The sequence below is a fragment of the Anabas testudineus genome, chromosome 3 (genome assembly GCF_900324465.2).
Source record: "Anabas testudineus chromosome 3, fAnaTes1.2, whole genome shotgun sequence".
Taxonomy (NCBI): Eukaryota; Metazoa; Chordata; class Actinopteri; order Anabantiformes; family Anabantidae; genus Anabas; species Anabas testudineus.
This window is the reverse complement of record NC_046612.1, coordinates 23,864,878-23,881,304: the sequence shown is the minus strand read 5'-3', so window position 1 is coordinate 23,881,304 and position 16,427 is coordinate 23,864,878. Positions and strand designations below refer to the sequence as shown.

General features: G+C 41.4%; 3 protein-coding genes across 3 annotated transcripts; 2 read left to right on the top strand and 1 right to left on the bottom strand.

Moving 5' to 3' along the window:
- Positions 1 to 1,268: 1,268 nt before the first annotated feature.
- On the top strand, positions 1,269 to 7,309 carry LOC113174896 (adhesion G-protein coupled receptor G1-like). The gene is made up of 12 exons (XM_026379089.1): positions 1,269 to 1,412; positions 1,796 to 1,856; positions 2,580 to 2,679; positions 2,922 to 3,044; positions 3,310 to 3,486; positions 3,565 to 3,619; positions 3,708 to 3,799; positions 4,702 to 4,820; positions 5,339 to 5,613; positions 6,386 to 6,479; positions 6,631 to 6,944; positions 7,036 to 7,309. The coding sequence occupies exons 1-12, from the start codon at positions 1,352 to 1,354 to the stop codon at positions 7,152 to 7,154; spliced, it is 1,590 nt and encodes a 529-aa protein (XP_026234874.1). The 5' UTR covers positions 1,269 to 1,351; the 3' UTR covers positions 7,155 to 7,309.
- A 206-nt stretch (positions 7,310 to 7,515) lies between these two features.
- LOC113174239 (E3 ubiquitin-protein ligase TRIM21-like) lies at positions 7,516 to 10,328 on the bottom strand. The gene has a single exon (XM_026378046.1). It carries the CDS (start codon positions 9,736 to 9,738, stop codon positions 8,098 to 8,100), a length of 1,641 nt encoding a protein of 546 aa, XP_026233831.1. The 5' UTR covers positions 9,739 to 10,328; the 3' UTR covers positions 7,516 to 8,097.
- Positions 10,329 to 11,263: 935 nt separating this feature from the next.
- On the top strand, positions 11,264 to 16,404 carry slc7a6os (solute carrier family 7 member 6 opposite strand). Its single transcript, XM_026378045.2, has 5 exons — positions 11,264 to 11,506; positions 12,803 to 13,129; positions 14,421 to 14,627; positions 14,936 to 15,068; positions 15,653 to 16,404. The coding sequence occupies exons 1-5, from the start codon at positions 11,318 to 11,320 to the stop codon at positions 15,781 to 15,783; spliced, it is 987 nt and encodes a 328-aa protein (XP_026233830.1). The 5' UTR covers positions 11,264 to 11,317; the 3' UTR covers positions 15,784 to 16,404.
- The last annotated feature ends 23 nt before the right edge of the window (positions 16,405 to 16,427 follow it).

Below are 16,427 nucleotides of genomic sequence, written 5' to 3'. Positions count from 1 at the left end.
AATGTCACCAGAGACACCATGTGGATGTGTCACAAGTCTGGTCTTCTATAATCATTGCTGGTGGTGAGGTTTTCACTTAACAGTGAAACACAGTGCTCTGCACTGTCTGTAAATATTATAATAGCTGTTAATACATGTGGGTCATCTAATCAAAGGAGTTGTACAACACTAATAGAAACCATTACACCATGATCACTGACTCTGAGCCCCTCTGATGCAACAGCTACGTCACAATCCTTCATCTTTTGCTTTGTAAAGTCAAAAAGGAAATGTAAACGAACTGAAAAGTTGGAGGAAGTGTCACAGAAGGTAGCTCAACTTCACACAGTATATTTTAAAATATGTCAGAAGTAAATGATCAAGTTATTCTAACTCTGCTGTGAATGTATTAATACTACTACTACTAAATAGCACAAAATAAAAATAACAAATAACTTAACGTAATTGATTTGCATGCTAATTTTAAGGTTAACTCATTTGAATTTGCTGGGTGACTAAGAAATGAACATACCATTCTGTCGGCCACCCACAAAAGGTCAAGTGGCCTGGATTCGTATCTGACACCACCTATGACCCAGTTAGTCCAAGCCTAAACTCCTTCTGTTCATCGCAACACGAGCGTTCAGCCCAGCTCTGTCTCACTCATGTAGCATCTATTGTTCAGTTGCTTCATCTTCTTGTTTAAGTCAAAGCAAAACAGTTTTATTTACAGAGCGTAACAGATGTAGCCTTTAATAAAGTTCATTTGCAGTATGGAGAAACTAAAAGTAATCAACAGAAATCTTTACTTGAATGTGTGTGACAAAGGGAAGTCAGGAAGTCTTCAGTTCCTGTGATGCCTAATGAAGCTAAATGTGTTTAGAGTCCCAGATGATAAAGCATGTGATCACACATGATGACACGGCTGCTGTTAATCTTGAATAATAACCTACATACAACCACAGCACTAATGACCACGCGTTGCATGGTTTGGTCAGCAGTTCCTCTTATTCTGACACTCAAAAGTAACTTAAAATGCATTTTCATTATGTGCATTGCTGACTTCATGGAGACTGAATGTATATAGTTTGTTTTTATGATCATCTGCACTGTTTCAAGGATAAACAACACTAATAGTAATAACAGAACCAATAATCTAGAAACACACATTGTTTCTACATTTCTTTAAAACTTAACAGCAGCTTTAAAAAAACAAAATGGTCAAGACGGGTCACTTCCTGTCTAACCCCTGTTCCACTACCATGTGATGTAAATGTGAAACTCCCTGCTCACATCATCAAGTAAATCTCACACATACGCACTCGCACTGTGCTTGCGACCGTCACATCAGATGTGTCTCTGAGGAACAGCGATGAGGTGGATTGTTCTTTGTCTCGTCACGCTCGGCTGGTTTTCTGCCATTCACCCAGCTGGTGAGATGATTTTTTGTGTGTGTTTGTTTGTTTTTAACATGTGTTTGTTGCTGGCGTTAGAGCTGTGTTGTCGTAAGAGAATTTCAGAACATTTTAGCTGTTAATATGTCAAACTTGTGGTTGAGCTAACAAAGGGGAAGGGAAAAAAAAGTCAGACACCGTTAGGAACTCTTACCCAAGCAATTGTGCAACACTAAAACCCCAGAGTTTCTCTAAATGTGTGGTGATCAGACAGAAACAGAACAGAAAATGTTGCCTGTTAAAAATTCCCTTTACTGACATATGTCACTAACAAATTGTATTTTGTGTTTTATTCATTGTTATTACATGTTTATTCATACAATATATTGTCCACACTTGGACTCTTTTATTATCTGTGTCAGAACCTCTCCGCTGCGATGATGTCCCCAACGAGTGTCACAAGAAGCCTACCTCATGGACCAGGTAACTCACACATTCGACACAGAATCGATGCTGTCGATCTTACACTGCTCTATTTCAATTCATCTTTCTTATCTCATAAGAACCCAGACCCATTTCTGCTGAAAGGAACATAAACCAAACCAAATGAACCACGTGGAACACATTTCTTAAAGAGTCGGGGACACCCAATCAATAGGAGTACTTGATTACACCCTAATTACACCTGGATAAAAACACATACTGCTAAACTACCCAACACAACAAGGCGTTCAGTTCTTCATGTTCCATGCTCAGCTGTCGGACACAGGACACTCTTTAAACATGTAAATACATTAAAATTCAAACTTTATTTTAAAAAGTGTCGGTGAGACCTGTGTCACGGTGGATTCTCATGGGTTAAACATCAATAATGTTACTGAATGACCCAACTTTGCATGATTGTGGAACCAAATAGTTACCTAAACAACAACTATACAAATCAAGTAACAAACCACACTGTTGTCAAGGACCCGTTCTCATTTCCAGATTGTCGGCCTTCACCTCAGTTCTCTGTTGATACCACACCAGCAGCATTTTTCTTACTTCATCAGTGACAATAATGTACATCAGTCTCCAAATTCATTCAAAATGTTCTCACAGGGTATTACCGCATGTAACCTGAAGCCGGTTTAACTGTGTTGTTAGATCAATAACTATTCATGTATTTAAAATCCTCTGCTGAATATGTGAAATATGTGTTGGCAGGTGTTTTGAGAACAATATTGCAACCTGTATACAAGGACGCAAACCATCATTTCCCATCGTCCATGAGATGGTGAACTTCTCATCCAGTGCCAGATCTTGGGTAAGCTCTTATCGCTTATCTTTTTTTTTTTTTAAGTCTGAATTTTATAATTAATGGACCAACAAAAGGCACAAGATAAGAAATACATTCATCTACGTTTTTTGCTAGTGTTTGAGTATAAAAACAAATTATTTTACAGATCTTCTTCTTTCATTGTTTTTTTTTTTTTATTACATACTTGAAATATCTGCCTTCCTTGTGTTCCAGTACAAAACACACTTACGTGTACTTGTGACTTTTAGGCTCAAATGAATCTATGGTCCAGACACCATGTTCACATCCCATGGTCAGCTCTCCGTAAAATTGGAAAAGCTGCGTCTGAGATGATGGTGGTGGCCTCGGTGATCGACAGCACACACTTTAAGGTCAGTAGCTGTGAAGGTACACACACGAGAACCTCTCGGGTGGGACAAGTTGAGTACTAAAAATAGATGTATAGATAATAGGAAGACTGCAGTTTGACTTATTGATGCTGACTCCTGCTTTGAGCTGATCCCCTGTGTCTGAATATACACTTTCCTCTCATGCTGATTTGCATTGATTTCCATGAACTCTATGTTCTCAGCTGACATTACTACCCCCACCATTAGTGTCATGTGTTTCCTCTTCCACTCCTGCTCCTCCTTACAGCTGGCACCCCCTAACACTCCGAGACAGGGAAGGATGAAAGGACGCATACCCAATAACCAGCCTGCCCGTGTGGATGGCATTGTTATGGAAGGGTCAGTCCTGGCAGTGAAGGCAGGGAACCAACCTGTCAGCAATCTCACACAGCCCATCAACCTGATCTTCAATTACAACCATAAGGTAAATGCTAAAACTAACTGTGCACCCATTACACTAGAAAACAAAGGTTTTCCTCTGATTGTGATTTGCTTGTTTCAGGTAGAAAATGGGACTTGTGTGTTTTGGCATGAGCCACAGGAAGGCAATGGAACAGGTGGGCTACACATGCTGACCTCCAGCAGTGGTTTTCTTAAAGACATTTTTAAAAAGCAACATGTCTTACCATTATGTGTGTTCTTTAGGCTACTGGAGTACGGAGGGCTGTGACACCAGTGTCAATGAAACTGCATTTATTTGCAGCTGCAACCACCTCAGCTTCTTTGCTGTTCTTGTGGTAAAGTGATAGAATCTCCCTATATCTTCACTCAGCATGCCTACAAAGGTTTAGGCCGAGCTGCAGGTTAGCAGAGCAGCTCCGTGTAACTTCTTTCACAACTTTTACACATGTGAAATGGGGGGGGGATTTACAGACCCCATTTACCACACAGTTCTCAGTTTTGATCTGCTGTGCAGCAGTACAATATAGCATGGTACTAATAACTAATCCAAGCAGTATATCATTATCCATCTGCATTAAACATTAACATGAAATTAACATTAAGTTGATCTTAAAATAAATCAGTCACATTCAAAAAATGTACTGACAGTGTGCACAAGCAAAACAAGAGTCCACTACGACAGAGATTATTTTTATGAAGGGATGTCAAGATAGGAACAGTAGAGGAATATCTCACGATGCAGCCTAGACACTGGGGGTGGAGGAGTTAAAGAGGTGATGGCTGGAGACGTGGATGAGGATATGTGGGACACCGAAGGTGGTGAACGTGTTAAAGGGAGAAGTGCATCGATCCTGTCAGCAGCAAAGAGGGAAAAAGAACGTTGTGTCGTCTTGACTGAACTGTAGGTTCATATAAGAATTACAGTACATTGAAACCCTATTATGGCTGGACAATGAAAATGGCCGCCACCTTTGTGTCAATGGGTTATGGACATACAAGGAAGTTTCAGCTCAGATGTAGAATCAATTTAGCAAAAGTCTGCAAAAAAAAAGTCAGGTCAAAGTCAAGTCTCCTCATTCAGCAAGATGTCAAAGTATTTAGGCTTTGGTCTTCAGATTTTACACACAGACGATAGATGAATGAAATGCACAGTTGTACCTCCAGACAAATCCAATTCAATTATTAGATTCTTTTGTGTGTTTGCCTTGAGTTTTCATTGCATTTTTCTCTCTTCCAGAACCCCGTATTAACAGTAGATGAGAGCAATTCTACAACCCTTAGCTATATAACCTACATTGGATCAGCACTCTCCGTCCTCTTCGCAATCATCACCTTGATCGTCTATATATGTCTACAGTGAGTATCTTTGCTTTTTTTTTGACTGAAAGTCGAAAATACATGTTAGCATGTGAACTAGTTCAAATTGTAATCATGTATCTATTATATGATGTTACTGTAAATGCTTGTGTATGAGTCAAACCACATGATTGACATTTTTGTGTGAGGTTCTTGTTTACTGCAATTTTTTTGCATGCACTCCGTGAAGCACATAAGTTACTGGTGTGCAGAGAAAACCACAGCCAGCAAGTCAGAGGCATCAGATATTGCATGCCAACACAAGCTTAGTGGTTGTTAACAGCGTCTGACACCCTCAGCCTGACATTAGAATTAGGGGATATTCATCTGTAACCTAATTAAACACTTTTAGCAAACATGCCAATAATGTATGTATATGTAAAAATACAGAGTATTCTGATGAGCTGTAAGAGGTAAAAGTAAATGTAGAATTCTGCCCAACATGGCCACATGTATGTATTTGCTAAATAGACAGTAGAAAAATACTCCTGATGTACAGTACACTGCTTTTCCTTCAGACGCCGACGTCCCGAGAAGGCCATCGGCGTGCATATGCAGCTAACAGGGGCGCTGCTCTGCCTCCACCTCAGCTTCTTGCTGTCGAGCTTCTGGGCATGGCGTCATAAAGAGGAGGACTTGATGTGCCGAGCACTGGGTCTGATTTTACACTGGTCCCTGCTGGCCTCCATCAGCTGGATGGCTCTGGAGGGATTCCACCTGTACCTCCTCCTCGTCAGAGTGTTCAACATCTACGTCAGGAGATACCTGCTCAAACTCAGCTTGGTGGGATGGGGTGAGTGGAGTGGAGTCTGGTTGGGACAGAGCTTGTGCTAGATGTTTCTCTACAGACAACTCAAACTGAATTAAACTGATTTTGTAAAGGCTAAACGCTAAACTGTTAGGTCCACTTCCATATTCCAATTTCTTATGAAGAGCAGTTTTATCGCCTTAATACAGATTTTTAACTGTTAGTATGTGTGTTTGAACTCCCCTCTGCCTTCCCCATGTTAAAATATGTCTCTGTTGCTACGTGAAAAAACAGATGCCTTATTATAGTTCAGGTATTTTTACGTTTTTGTCTTCTATTAATTTTGTCTGTGTCACTGATTACGCAGGTCGCTGAAAATAGCGACCTGCGTAATACAGAAATAAGCTGCAAAGAGCAATGAGAGTGAACCAAATAGCAGTGTGACATGTGGGTGTGTGCTAACGCAGTGTGAGAACCAGAAATGTCATAAGAGGGAAACAAGAGGTCTGCAGCGAGCATCTGTTTGAATTTTGTTCTTTAAAATTTAAACACAGCATTTTATTCTTTTAACAAACTCAAATACAATATAAAATAAAACGAAGCAATAAATAGTTTCAAACCCACTATCAAATGTAACCAAGCCCATTTCTTGCCACTCAACAAGTATCAAACATTTTCCATATACCTTCGGTACATGTAATAACATAATACGCATTCAAATCCAGAACAGAGGTGTAAGCAAATGCTGAGGAACCTTTAGCCATCATCAGCCCCTGGTCATGTACACTTTTATAAGACGTTTTTGTCTTTTTTGCAGGTGTTCCTACGCTGACAGCAGTCATTTGTGGAATTTCAGGGGTCTATGGAAACCACAGTTTGGACCTGAGGGACTCCAACCAAACTTCAACAATGTAGGAAATCAGAATTCATTGTCACAATTATAAATATTCAAATTATAAACCACATATTAACACACAATCAAATGTCCTACATATGTATGCACATTTGCACACATTTGAATTCTCATTCAGTTTGGTTTTTTGTTTTTTTTTAAACCCGCAGGTGCTGGATAAAGAGCAGTTTCCCACAGACACTAGTCAGCTACATCACCATTGTGGCCTTTTCAGGCCTGGTGATACTGTGTAATTCCTGCATGCTGGGCGTGGTGGTGTTAAAACTGCGGGGGCTAAGGGAAGATGGTGGAGGCAGCAGCAGCTGGAATAAAATGAACAAAGAGAAAGGGACTAGGTTATGGAAGGACTGTGCCACTGTGGTGGGCCTCAGTTGTGTGCTGGGGTTACCCTGGGGTTTAGCTGCTACCACCTACATCTCCCTCCCTGGGATTTACATATTCACAATATTAAACTCGCTGCAGGGTCAGTATGAGCATCACCCTCATCCATAGTGTTTTTTCTGGCTGTTTTATAATGTTCTGGAAGAATTCACAGCCTCTCTTCTCTCTTTCAGGTGTATTTATATTCCTGTGGTGCCTGGCTCTGACTTGCAAATCTCGAGATAACAATAACTCCTCAGTCAGAGACCCTTCCACTCAGAAGATGATGATGACGACCAGTTTCAATAACTGATATTCACAGCTCAAGCATATGTACTGTCCATTGCCTATATTAGGTATATAGCTTCCTTCAGAGAGGGGCACCAAGAGAAAATTCTGAATGGCTTCTTTGGGACGGCATTTGTGAAATTGCCAAGTCAGAAACAAATAAACCAGCAGGTCTCCTTAGTGCAAATTACCACCAGCTGTAGTGAGTTTATAGTATGTATATAATATTAATCTATATAGAATATATATTATATATCATAGATATATATATATTATATATAATATATTATCTATAATGTATATATAGCTTTAGATATCTCATATATATATATATAATCACATAGTTTACATAGTTTCCTATGTAAAAAAAAAAAAGCTTAACTTACTTACTGTTAATTTTTTGTTATGACTAAAATGTTTTATTTCACTGGCATTAATATCTCCAGCGGTCACAGTAGGAAAACAAAGCTCCAGTCAGTGGTTTTCTTTCTGTTAGGGGTGCTATTAACTCTGGTCACATGCAATTAAATGACAGCTTACTGTGATTTAATTAGTTAGTTAACATATTGCTGCTTTTTCTTAATGTGAAAAAGGAAGCAGCATAATGTGTAGCATGATCCGAAAGACAACTTAGTGTGTGAAGCTGGGATTGTAAACCAGTTACATCGCGTATTCAGGTTCTTTGTTTCTGCTAATGACTTTAAAAGTTTAACAAATACGTGTTACATGTGCGACATCCCCTCAGAGATCCTGCTGTGACCCTGAAGCCTTAAACACAACCTTTCATTAACAAATTAGCACAGTGTGGACATAAACACTGGCTGAGATTTTTGTCCTGTTGTAGGTGATGTAGATGCCGCTTTGCACTTTACTTTTTGATTAACAGTGAAACGTGTTCTGTTTGCATGTTTATTAAAACCAGCTGATTCAAGTCACGGCTTCAAAAGTGAGTACTTTGGGACAAACGGTCAAAGGTGACTGATACAATCAGTTTGATTAACAGCAGAGATCCTGAGAGGGGCGGAGTTGTCGCCGTTATCATTAAAACAGGGACTGAAGAACGGGTGGAGTTTGTCAGTGAAGGAGCAGCCGGTGAAGGAGTAGATCAAATCTGCAGTGTCAACATCGAAGAAGCAGACTAGACCTTCCTCATAATCCACAAACACTCCCACCTTCTGAGGTCGCTGTTTCACAGAAAGAACCACATCAGGGTCGGTGAGAGCTACGTATTCCTTCCCGTTCCTCAGCTGTAGCGTCCAGTAGCCGGCCTCCGGGCTGGATGTGATTTGTCCTTTCCTGTTTGCCGACACGCTGGCCACTCCTAGATCCCACTTAGTTTTCCCTTTAACCTCAACCTCGTAGTAGAATCTCCCACAAGAGAAACTCTGCTTACTCAAGACGATGACACAGTAGGAAAACCTCTCCGGGTTGTCGGGGAGATTCTTCTCTACGTCGCTGTGATTTACTTGTTTCCCATCATCGGACAGGATGAGTTTTGGATGCGCTGTGTCAGGATCAAGCGTCAGATCCACTGCATACCGCTGCACCCTCTTCAACTCAGCCTCAAGCAGCTTCTCCATTCCTTTGCTGAGTGTGTCCTTGAGCTGAGCTACAGCTCTGGCCGCGACCCCCTCATATGATGGCTGACGGAGACTGGCTTTACTCCAGTCTTTGGTGGGAGGAAACGTGCTTAAGGAAGAGAAGCTCTGGAGGAGATGGAGGTGATCATCAGAGTGTACGAGCTGCTTCACCTCAGACTTTCTCTTCCTCAGCTTTGAGATCTCGTGATCCAGCTCTTTGATGAAGTCCTCAGCTTGTTCCTCTGCTGCCTTCTGTTTCTGTTTGATGTGTTCAGTGACCTCTGCCAGGCTTGTCTCAACAACCTGCCTCAGAGCACTGAAGACACGTGCGCCATCTGCTGTCTCTTTGTCCGCAGCGTCCTTGCTGAGCTTCGCTGTCTGTTTGAGCTGCTGGATCTTCAGCTGTCTCTCCAAGATCATCTGCTCTAATTTACCCTCCGCCTTCCCCAGCTCTGTTTTCCTTCCTTCCCATTCTTCCCTCAGAGGAACAACCCTGTGACCCTCATGTTCAGACTTGTTACACAGCTGACACACACACACCTGGTCAGTCCTGCAGAACAGCTCCATGACTTCGTTGTGCTTTGGACACATCCTGCCTTCTAGATTGTCCAGAGGGTCAATGAGCTTGTGTCTTTTTAGTCCTGACACGGTGTGATGTCGCTCCAGATGAGCTTCACAGTACGAGGCCAGACACACCAAGCAGGATTTGAGGGCCTTCAGTTTGATGCCAGTGCAGACGTCACAGGGAACCTCACCCGGTTTGGAAACCTCTGAGGTTTGCTTTGCAGTTGACTGCCTGAACTGAGCAGCCATCTCCGATATAAAAATGTTGACATGCAGCTCAGTGATAATGTCAAAAAGCTTTTTACACACGGGACACTTGCATTTTCTGTTGATTCTCCAGTTTTGAGTGATGCAGTTTTTGCAGAAAGTGTGTCCACATGGTATGGTAACAGGAGCGGTGAACACATCCAGACAGATGGGGCACAGAAAGTGGTCTTCAGACAGCAGACAGGTCACAGCTGACATGCTGAACACACACTAAAAATTAAAGATGTGAAATAACAAGAGAATTTGAATACTTCAAAATATGAATGTTGGATTAAGAGAGTGTTGGTTAAAGCTATTTAAAAACATAGTTATCCAGAAACTTAAATGTGCTATATGCTACAGAGGAATGCTTACGATGGCTATTGAAACAGAATAAATATGTACTTACATGTGTATATGTAGGACTGTTGGAGATTATTCTTGTAAAATGCTGGAAGGACCAAGCTTTAAACTGTCTTTGTAGCAGACACTTCTGTTGACTGCAGCCCAGCTGCCTCTGTACAAAACCTCTAATGATACTGGGGGATGTGATCAATGCTGCTCCGCCTCTTCAGTTTAAGCCGCTGCTGGTACTAACCCCCACCAAACCCATTGTCTTTTAAAACCCTGCTGTCTTCATTGTTCATGAAGCGACATGCTAAAATCACCAGAACTGATCAGCAAGACCAACCGGATGTGTGTTTGTTAGTTAACATCACAAATACACAATACATTACTGCAGGCATCAGCAAGAAGAATGTGACGGGAAAAAAGGCTGAGTCTGGCGGACAGAGGATGAGATTCAGCACATTACTGACCTACATTAATTATTTGTGTCGTCTCATGCTCTCACGTGATCAGTGTGTTTCCTCAAATAAGCATTTCATCAAATTATTGAATTAATTTTACTCAAATGTACATCAGTGGTGTAAGAAATTAAGTTCAAGCTTCTATTTGATGGGATGGATTGTTATAGAAGAGCTGCATTAAAATTTAACAAGTTTAGTTTAAATATACTTGTTTGTAATGAAGATCCTCTTCATCACTACATTACATGACTACCTAGCAGTATCTTTGATTTATATACATACAGTCGATCTGCAATTTCAACATGTTAATCAGGAAGTAATATTCACACAAACAGAATACAGTGTACGTTTGTCTTGGTGAGGGAGTGGGCGATTGACTCTTCATGGAAAGACAGCTGTATTTAGTGTGATTGTTTGATACTGTATAACATCTTACACTTACATTTGTTGTAGGTTTTTGTGTTTGTTGTTATTGTGAATATCTATGGATTGATTTTTCTCTGTCTGCATGGATTTGCTGGGGACTAGGCTCAGACTCCTCTACTGAATGACAGGAGCAGAGGGTGGAGCAGTAGCAGGTTGGAGTCACTTCACATGTGTTGGGACAGCTGCTAGGACCTGACGCCATCTGTGCTCCTCAGTGTTTTGTTGTGCATGGGTGAAAATGAACTGCTTGTTACTCTGCACCTATTAACATCTCAGCCTCAAATCCTGCTGAGATCCAACCACCAACAGTGGTTAATTAACTGATACATTTCAACCATTGAAGGAAATACAAATTTAATGCATGACACCTTACGCATTAATGTTGATAATTTGGTATATAATATAAAATAAATGTATTAGAGATTTAGTGTCATGTAAATTGTATTAATCACATTCCTGTCAGGGACTAGCAGCGCTCCTGTGTGACGTTTGTGGTACCCGGAAATAAAAGCGGAGTGAGCCCTCCTCCTTTTTGATGCTGCTGCGTGCCAGACAGAGACAACATGGATCCGAACACCACGATCCTGCGAGTCAAGAGAAAACGGGGCACCGACCCCGCTGATGCTCTGCTGCTGGCCTGCAAACGTATCCGGCCGGAAACGTCGCAGAGCTCGGGCGAAACGGTACCGGAGCCAAATGAAGCCGAGGTGGAAAACTCTGTGTTTAAACTCGTGGCGACAGTCGCGACACAGGTGAGAGGCCCAATGCTACAGGCACCGAGCGGGCTAACGTCAACGAAGCTGCCGCTGAAACAGCAGGAGTAGCGTCTAACAAGATGAATATTAGTGTTTACGTACGAACGTAACGGCTTTGTGAAGTTTAACTTGAACTTATGGTCGTCATTGAGAAGCAACGCGTATTGTATGCTAGTTGTTGTTAGCACAACACTCAGGCTACTGTGGTTAGCCAACATTAGCTGTCAGCTCCCGAATAGCATTAGCCTTTGCTAACGTTAGCTCATTTTGAAGCTGTGACCAGATAAGATCAGTGGGGAAATTCCCGTGTTTACAGCAGCAGAGGGAACAGAGACAAACAGGAAATACATGTACATAACATATGTACAGGGCTTTGAGATGGAGGTTTTGATTAATGAATACTGCACATTCTAGGGCTATTGTTTCAAATTGAATGCTAAACCCCTAAAATGACATATTGACTGTGTGATTGTGTGTCACTGCACTTATTGTTATGTACAGTCTAATGACAGAGGGGAGCAATGACCTGTGGTAGCGCTCCTTCTAGCACTGTTCAACAGTCTTGTGCTAAAGGAGCTAATCAGAGCCTTCACCATGTGATGCAGGGGGTAAGAGGGGTTATCCATGATGGATGTCAGTCTGGTCGACATCCTTCTGTCTGCCACCGCCTTGATGGAATCAAGCGGGCAGCTCAGGATGGCGCCAGCTCTCTTTACCAACTTGTTAAGACTTTATCTGTCTCTTTCTGTTGATGGAGCCCTAACCTGCATGGGTGGTGGAGGTTTCCGCCAGAAGTTAATCACCAACTCCTTGGCTTTGTTGGTGTTTAGGAGCAGATGATTTTCCTCAGTCCACAAAGGCGGCGATTTCCCTAGATAGACAGCCAGTCATGCAGAGGAGGAAGAGGTGTATGCATTCCTAATATTTGCATATAGCAAGTGCAGACTTTTATTGTTGTGGCACTGTGTGTGACGATTTACATACTGGGTGAAGTTGGGGAGGGTAGAGGAGGAGGGAGGCATGTAAAAAGTCAACACCACTACATGTGAAAACTCTCATGGGATGCAATACGGCTAACAGCTAGTAGCTCAATGTCCCTGTTACAGACTTGTTTTTTTAAAAGTGATGTGTGACAATCTAAGGAGATCACCAAGTCTGATGTGTCCTGGTTTAGCCGTGTGTCACTTTGTTGCATTTCTTCCAACTTCCAGGTGTCTGAAATTACTGCTAAATGTCTTCTTTTTTTCTGTATTGGAGCCCTGTATATTCTCACCCTTGCTCTCTCATCGCCAGGATGCTCCTGTTCAGACGCAGGTTCGTCAGGCTTTGGCTCGGCCTCGCATGGCGCACGCTCTGCGTCCCTCTGCTGCCAGTTCCCAGCGGATAATTCGGGATCTGCGGAGCACGAAGTGGAGCACCAGGAGGGAGGAACGCTACAGAATACTCTCTAGCCACCGTACAGGGTTGTCAAGTCCAGCTGAGCAGCAAAACTCCCAGACAGATGCCTCTGAGGATGTAGAGAAAGCCGGGAAAGAGGACAAATGTTGGGGTCTTGGTGAAATCCAGGTGGTTGATCTGGTACACGAGAATCTTGAGGACCAGGACAAGTCTCCTGGGAAGGTAAAGTTGTTATTCTAGCTAACTAGATTGATTTGTGTCTTTTGTTTCTTTTAATACATGGTAATACATTTCTAAAAAGGTTTTCTAAAATGACAAGCATTTTAGAAATTACAAGCACAAAGTGGAAACACTGGTTCCAGTAGGACAAAAGTGAGTGCAAGACAAACAGAACAGTTCATTAAAAAAAAAAAAAAAAGTTTATAAGTTGACTTTTCTACACATATAGCAAAATGTTATGTCTTTAACCCTTCAGTACCTTTTATAATCCTGCCTGAAATCACACCGCCTTGCAAAGTGAGTCAGTCCCTACTGTGACCTTCACTTTCTGGCTGGTAACACAAACCTAGGATTTCCATTAAGAACATAAAAAACAGTGGAGTGAGATGTTAATACGCATACTAACTCTTTAGTAGTTGGTATGATGAGGCACGCAGGAAGAGAAATGTGCTGTGCAGCCATTACAATACATGCCAATTATTTACCCAGATCTGCAACTACTGGGCAGTTTATTTATAATAAATAAAATAGCAATAAAATAAATAAAAACAAAAGTAATCTGTGCTATTTTGCCTTGCATGTCCACGTAAGGAGGTCAGAATGAACTTTTGTCATGTCTCTCGTATATTGCTCTATCTCCACTCATGCTTTTTGTGCCACTGTGGTGGCCAAGTTTCATTCAGTTGCTTTCACTGCTCCCAAGTTGAGACATAGCCCACATTTTAAATACGGTTGTTAGTTAAATTATTTCAGATATCTTATATTTAATTAAAAATATAAATATCAACATCACATATGTAAACCAAATATCTATCCCATGAACAAATATCTGGATATCTTAGTATTTGGGTGCAGCCCTAATTCTGATGTCCTTGAAATCTGATATATTTGTGTTTTTGTCAGAAGTGGACCTATGACTTGCTTTTGTAATGGTCTCTACATAAAAACCACAGCAGCAGCTCTGGTGTGCTTCAAAGATGACATTGTGTACGTCACCTGTGTTTTTTTAGTTGCAAAGGCAACGTTTGCCTTCTACAGTTTAGCAAATGAATTATATTTATTATAAATTTGTGATTGCTCGTTCGTAAAGTAATTTTAATATAAAATATTAGTATGGATCTCCACCACAACCCATTACATCTGGTTGTAATATTTCTCTATTTTATTTTACTTACTTATTTACTTATTAATTCATTCATTCATTCATGTAATTATATTGAGCGGTTACACACTGTTAACCGGTTAAGGGCAGTAGTCGGCACTCTTAACATGGATCTGATCCTCTTTTCTAAAGGCGCTGTCCTCGGATCCAGAAGTGATCCTGTGTAACAACACAAAGATGCTGCGTGAGCGTCTGAGTGTATCTGGTGAAAGACTGGGGGAAGAACACCGGGAGCAGGACGAGGACTACGTCTACGATCTCTACTACCAGGAAACGGTCACACCAGGCTGGATCCAGGACATCCTGTCTGTCAGGGCCTACGCTGATGAGGGAGAACTGGTGTGTGTGGATGGATGGACGGACAGATGAATGAGTGCTGAAATCGGAGTGAGTGAATGAAGACATGGTTGAACTAGAGTAGATCTTGAAAGCCATGTAATTTATGATTTGTCTCCATTGCTCTGCCGTTCCGTGGCACATCTGTTTTAGTGCTTCTAGGGGGACAGATCGCGACCTCATTGGCTTTCGATAGCTAGTCTAGAGACACACGGCTGGTCTTGATTATATTCCAGGGTTTTGCGTACATGTACATTTTGCTCCTGCTGCAGCAAAAATTAGACGGCCTGATGGGTGTGTGTTTACTGTAGGTGCCTGACCTTGTGGTTCATGAAGAGGAGGTGTATGAGGATGAGGACGATGAAAACGAGGAAGGCAACTGGAGGAATGACTACCCTGATGAGGAAAGTGACCCAGACAGTGACAGAGAGGAGCGCTATGGTGGTGGGTATCTATTATATTATATTATATTATATTATATTATATTATATTATATTATATTATATTATGTCTAATTCTTATTATAGAAGACTTTTGGAGGAGTGCTTTGTTTAGTTTTGGTCTATTGACAGATACATTTTTCTGTTCATTACCAGGAAAAAATGCATGTGTGGGGCCCATAATGAGAGCTGAGTCATTTATTTGTTTTTTTTATTTCACATTAGTTTTTTTGTTTGTTTTTCCATTAGGAAAAAATGAAGTCAGTGTCGTTTTTGGGAACATGCAGTGTGTTGTTTCCCCTCTCTCACATAATGTTGGTGTCAATAAAAACATGAAATGTTTTGTTCCGTCAGCAGCTCCTCTCTCTGTCTTTCTGTTGATTTTGTTTAACCTGTCAGACTGGATACTTGCCTCGGTCTACTGCAGAACACTTCACTGAATCCTCAAGTGTCAGCACGTCATTGATGTGTGTTTAGAGACACATCACTGAGTGTTTTTATCATAATTGTACACTTTTCCAAATGGTGGTCACTTCATGCAACCCTTCCCATCAATGATTGGCTGATATTTCCGACCCATGTTTACAGGCTACTGGGAGGAGGAGCACTCGTACAGCCGGAGGAGCTGGGAGCGCTACCAGAAGGACGTTCTCCACGAGCTGGGCCACCGTGATGACGGTGAGGATGATGATGATGGAGACAAATATGATTCTGACTGATCTACCTGTTAACCCACACCTGTCAGTGGATCTTCCCAAATGCCCTCTGCACAAATAACACCCTGCTCAGTAGACCTCTGTGTAGACGAGAGTGAAGGAAAATGGAATGGGACAGCACAATGTACTGTATCCATCAGTGGACTACATTTAAGATCCATTTCAGTCCATCTATCCCCTCTTTACTACACAGACTTTGAAACAGTGGGTGTTATTTCCAGAAAGGGTCCAGTGTGTCTTGTTTTTTTTTTTGTTTTTTTTTCCTTGTTGTGATGGAGTGAATTTGCGTGCGGGTGTTTGTTCAGTTGTGGATGTGTGTTAGAAATGTTGCACATTAGTGTGATTATGCCTCGTATGCTTTGTGCCGTGAACACTTCTGTTAGTGAGACATGTCGGTTCGCGTGTGGTTGCAGTTTAGCGTGTTTGCATTTTGTGCATGTTAATGCGTGGCAGTGTGTGTGTTAGTTTTTGCATAATGTGAGTTGTGGATATGAGTTTGGTTCAGAAATTCCCCTCGAAGTTCCGATTGTTTCTCTTGAATGGCTGTTGAATCAACCTGTTTTTTGTAAATATGTAGATGTGTATAAAAGGACGTCTTTCAAAATAAAAGCATGAGTCTTTGGATTTTGTTTTTCTACATGATAAAC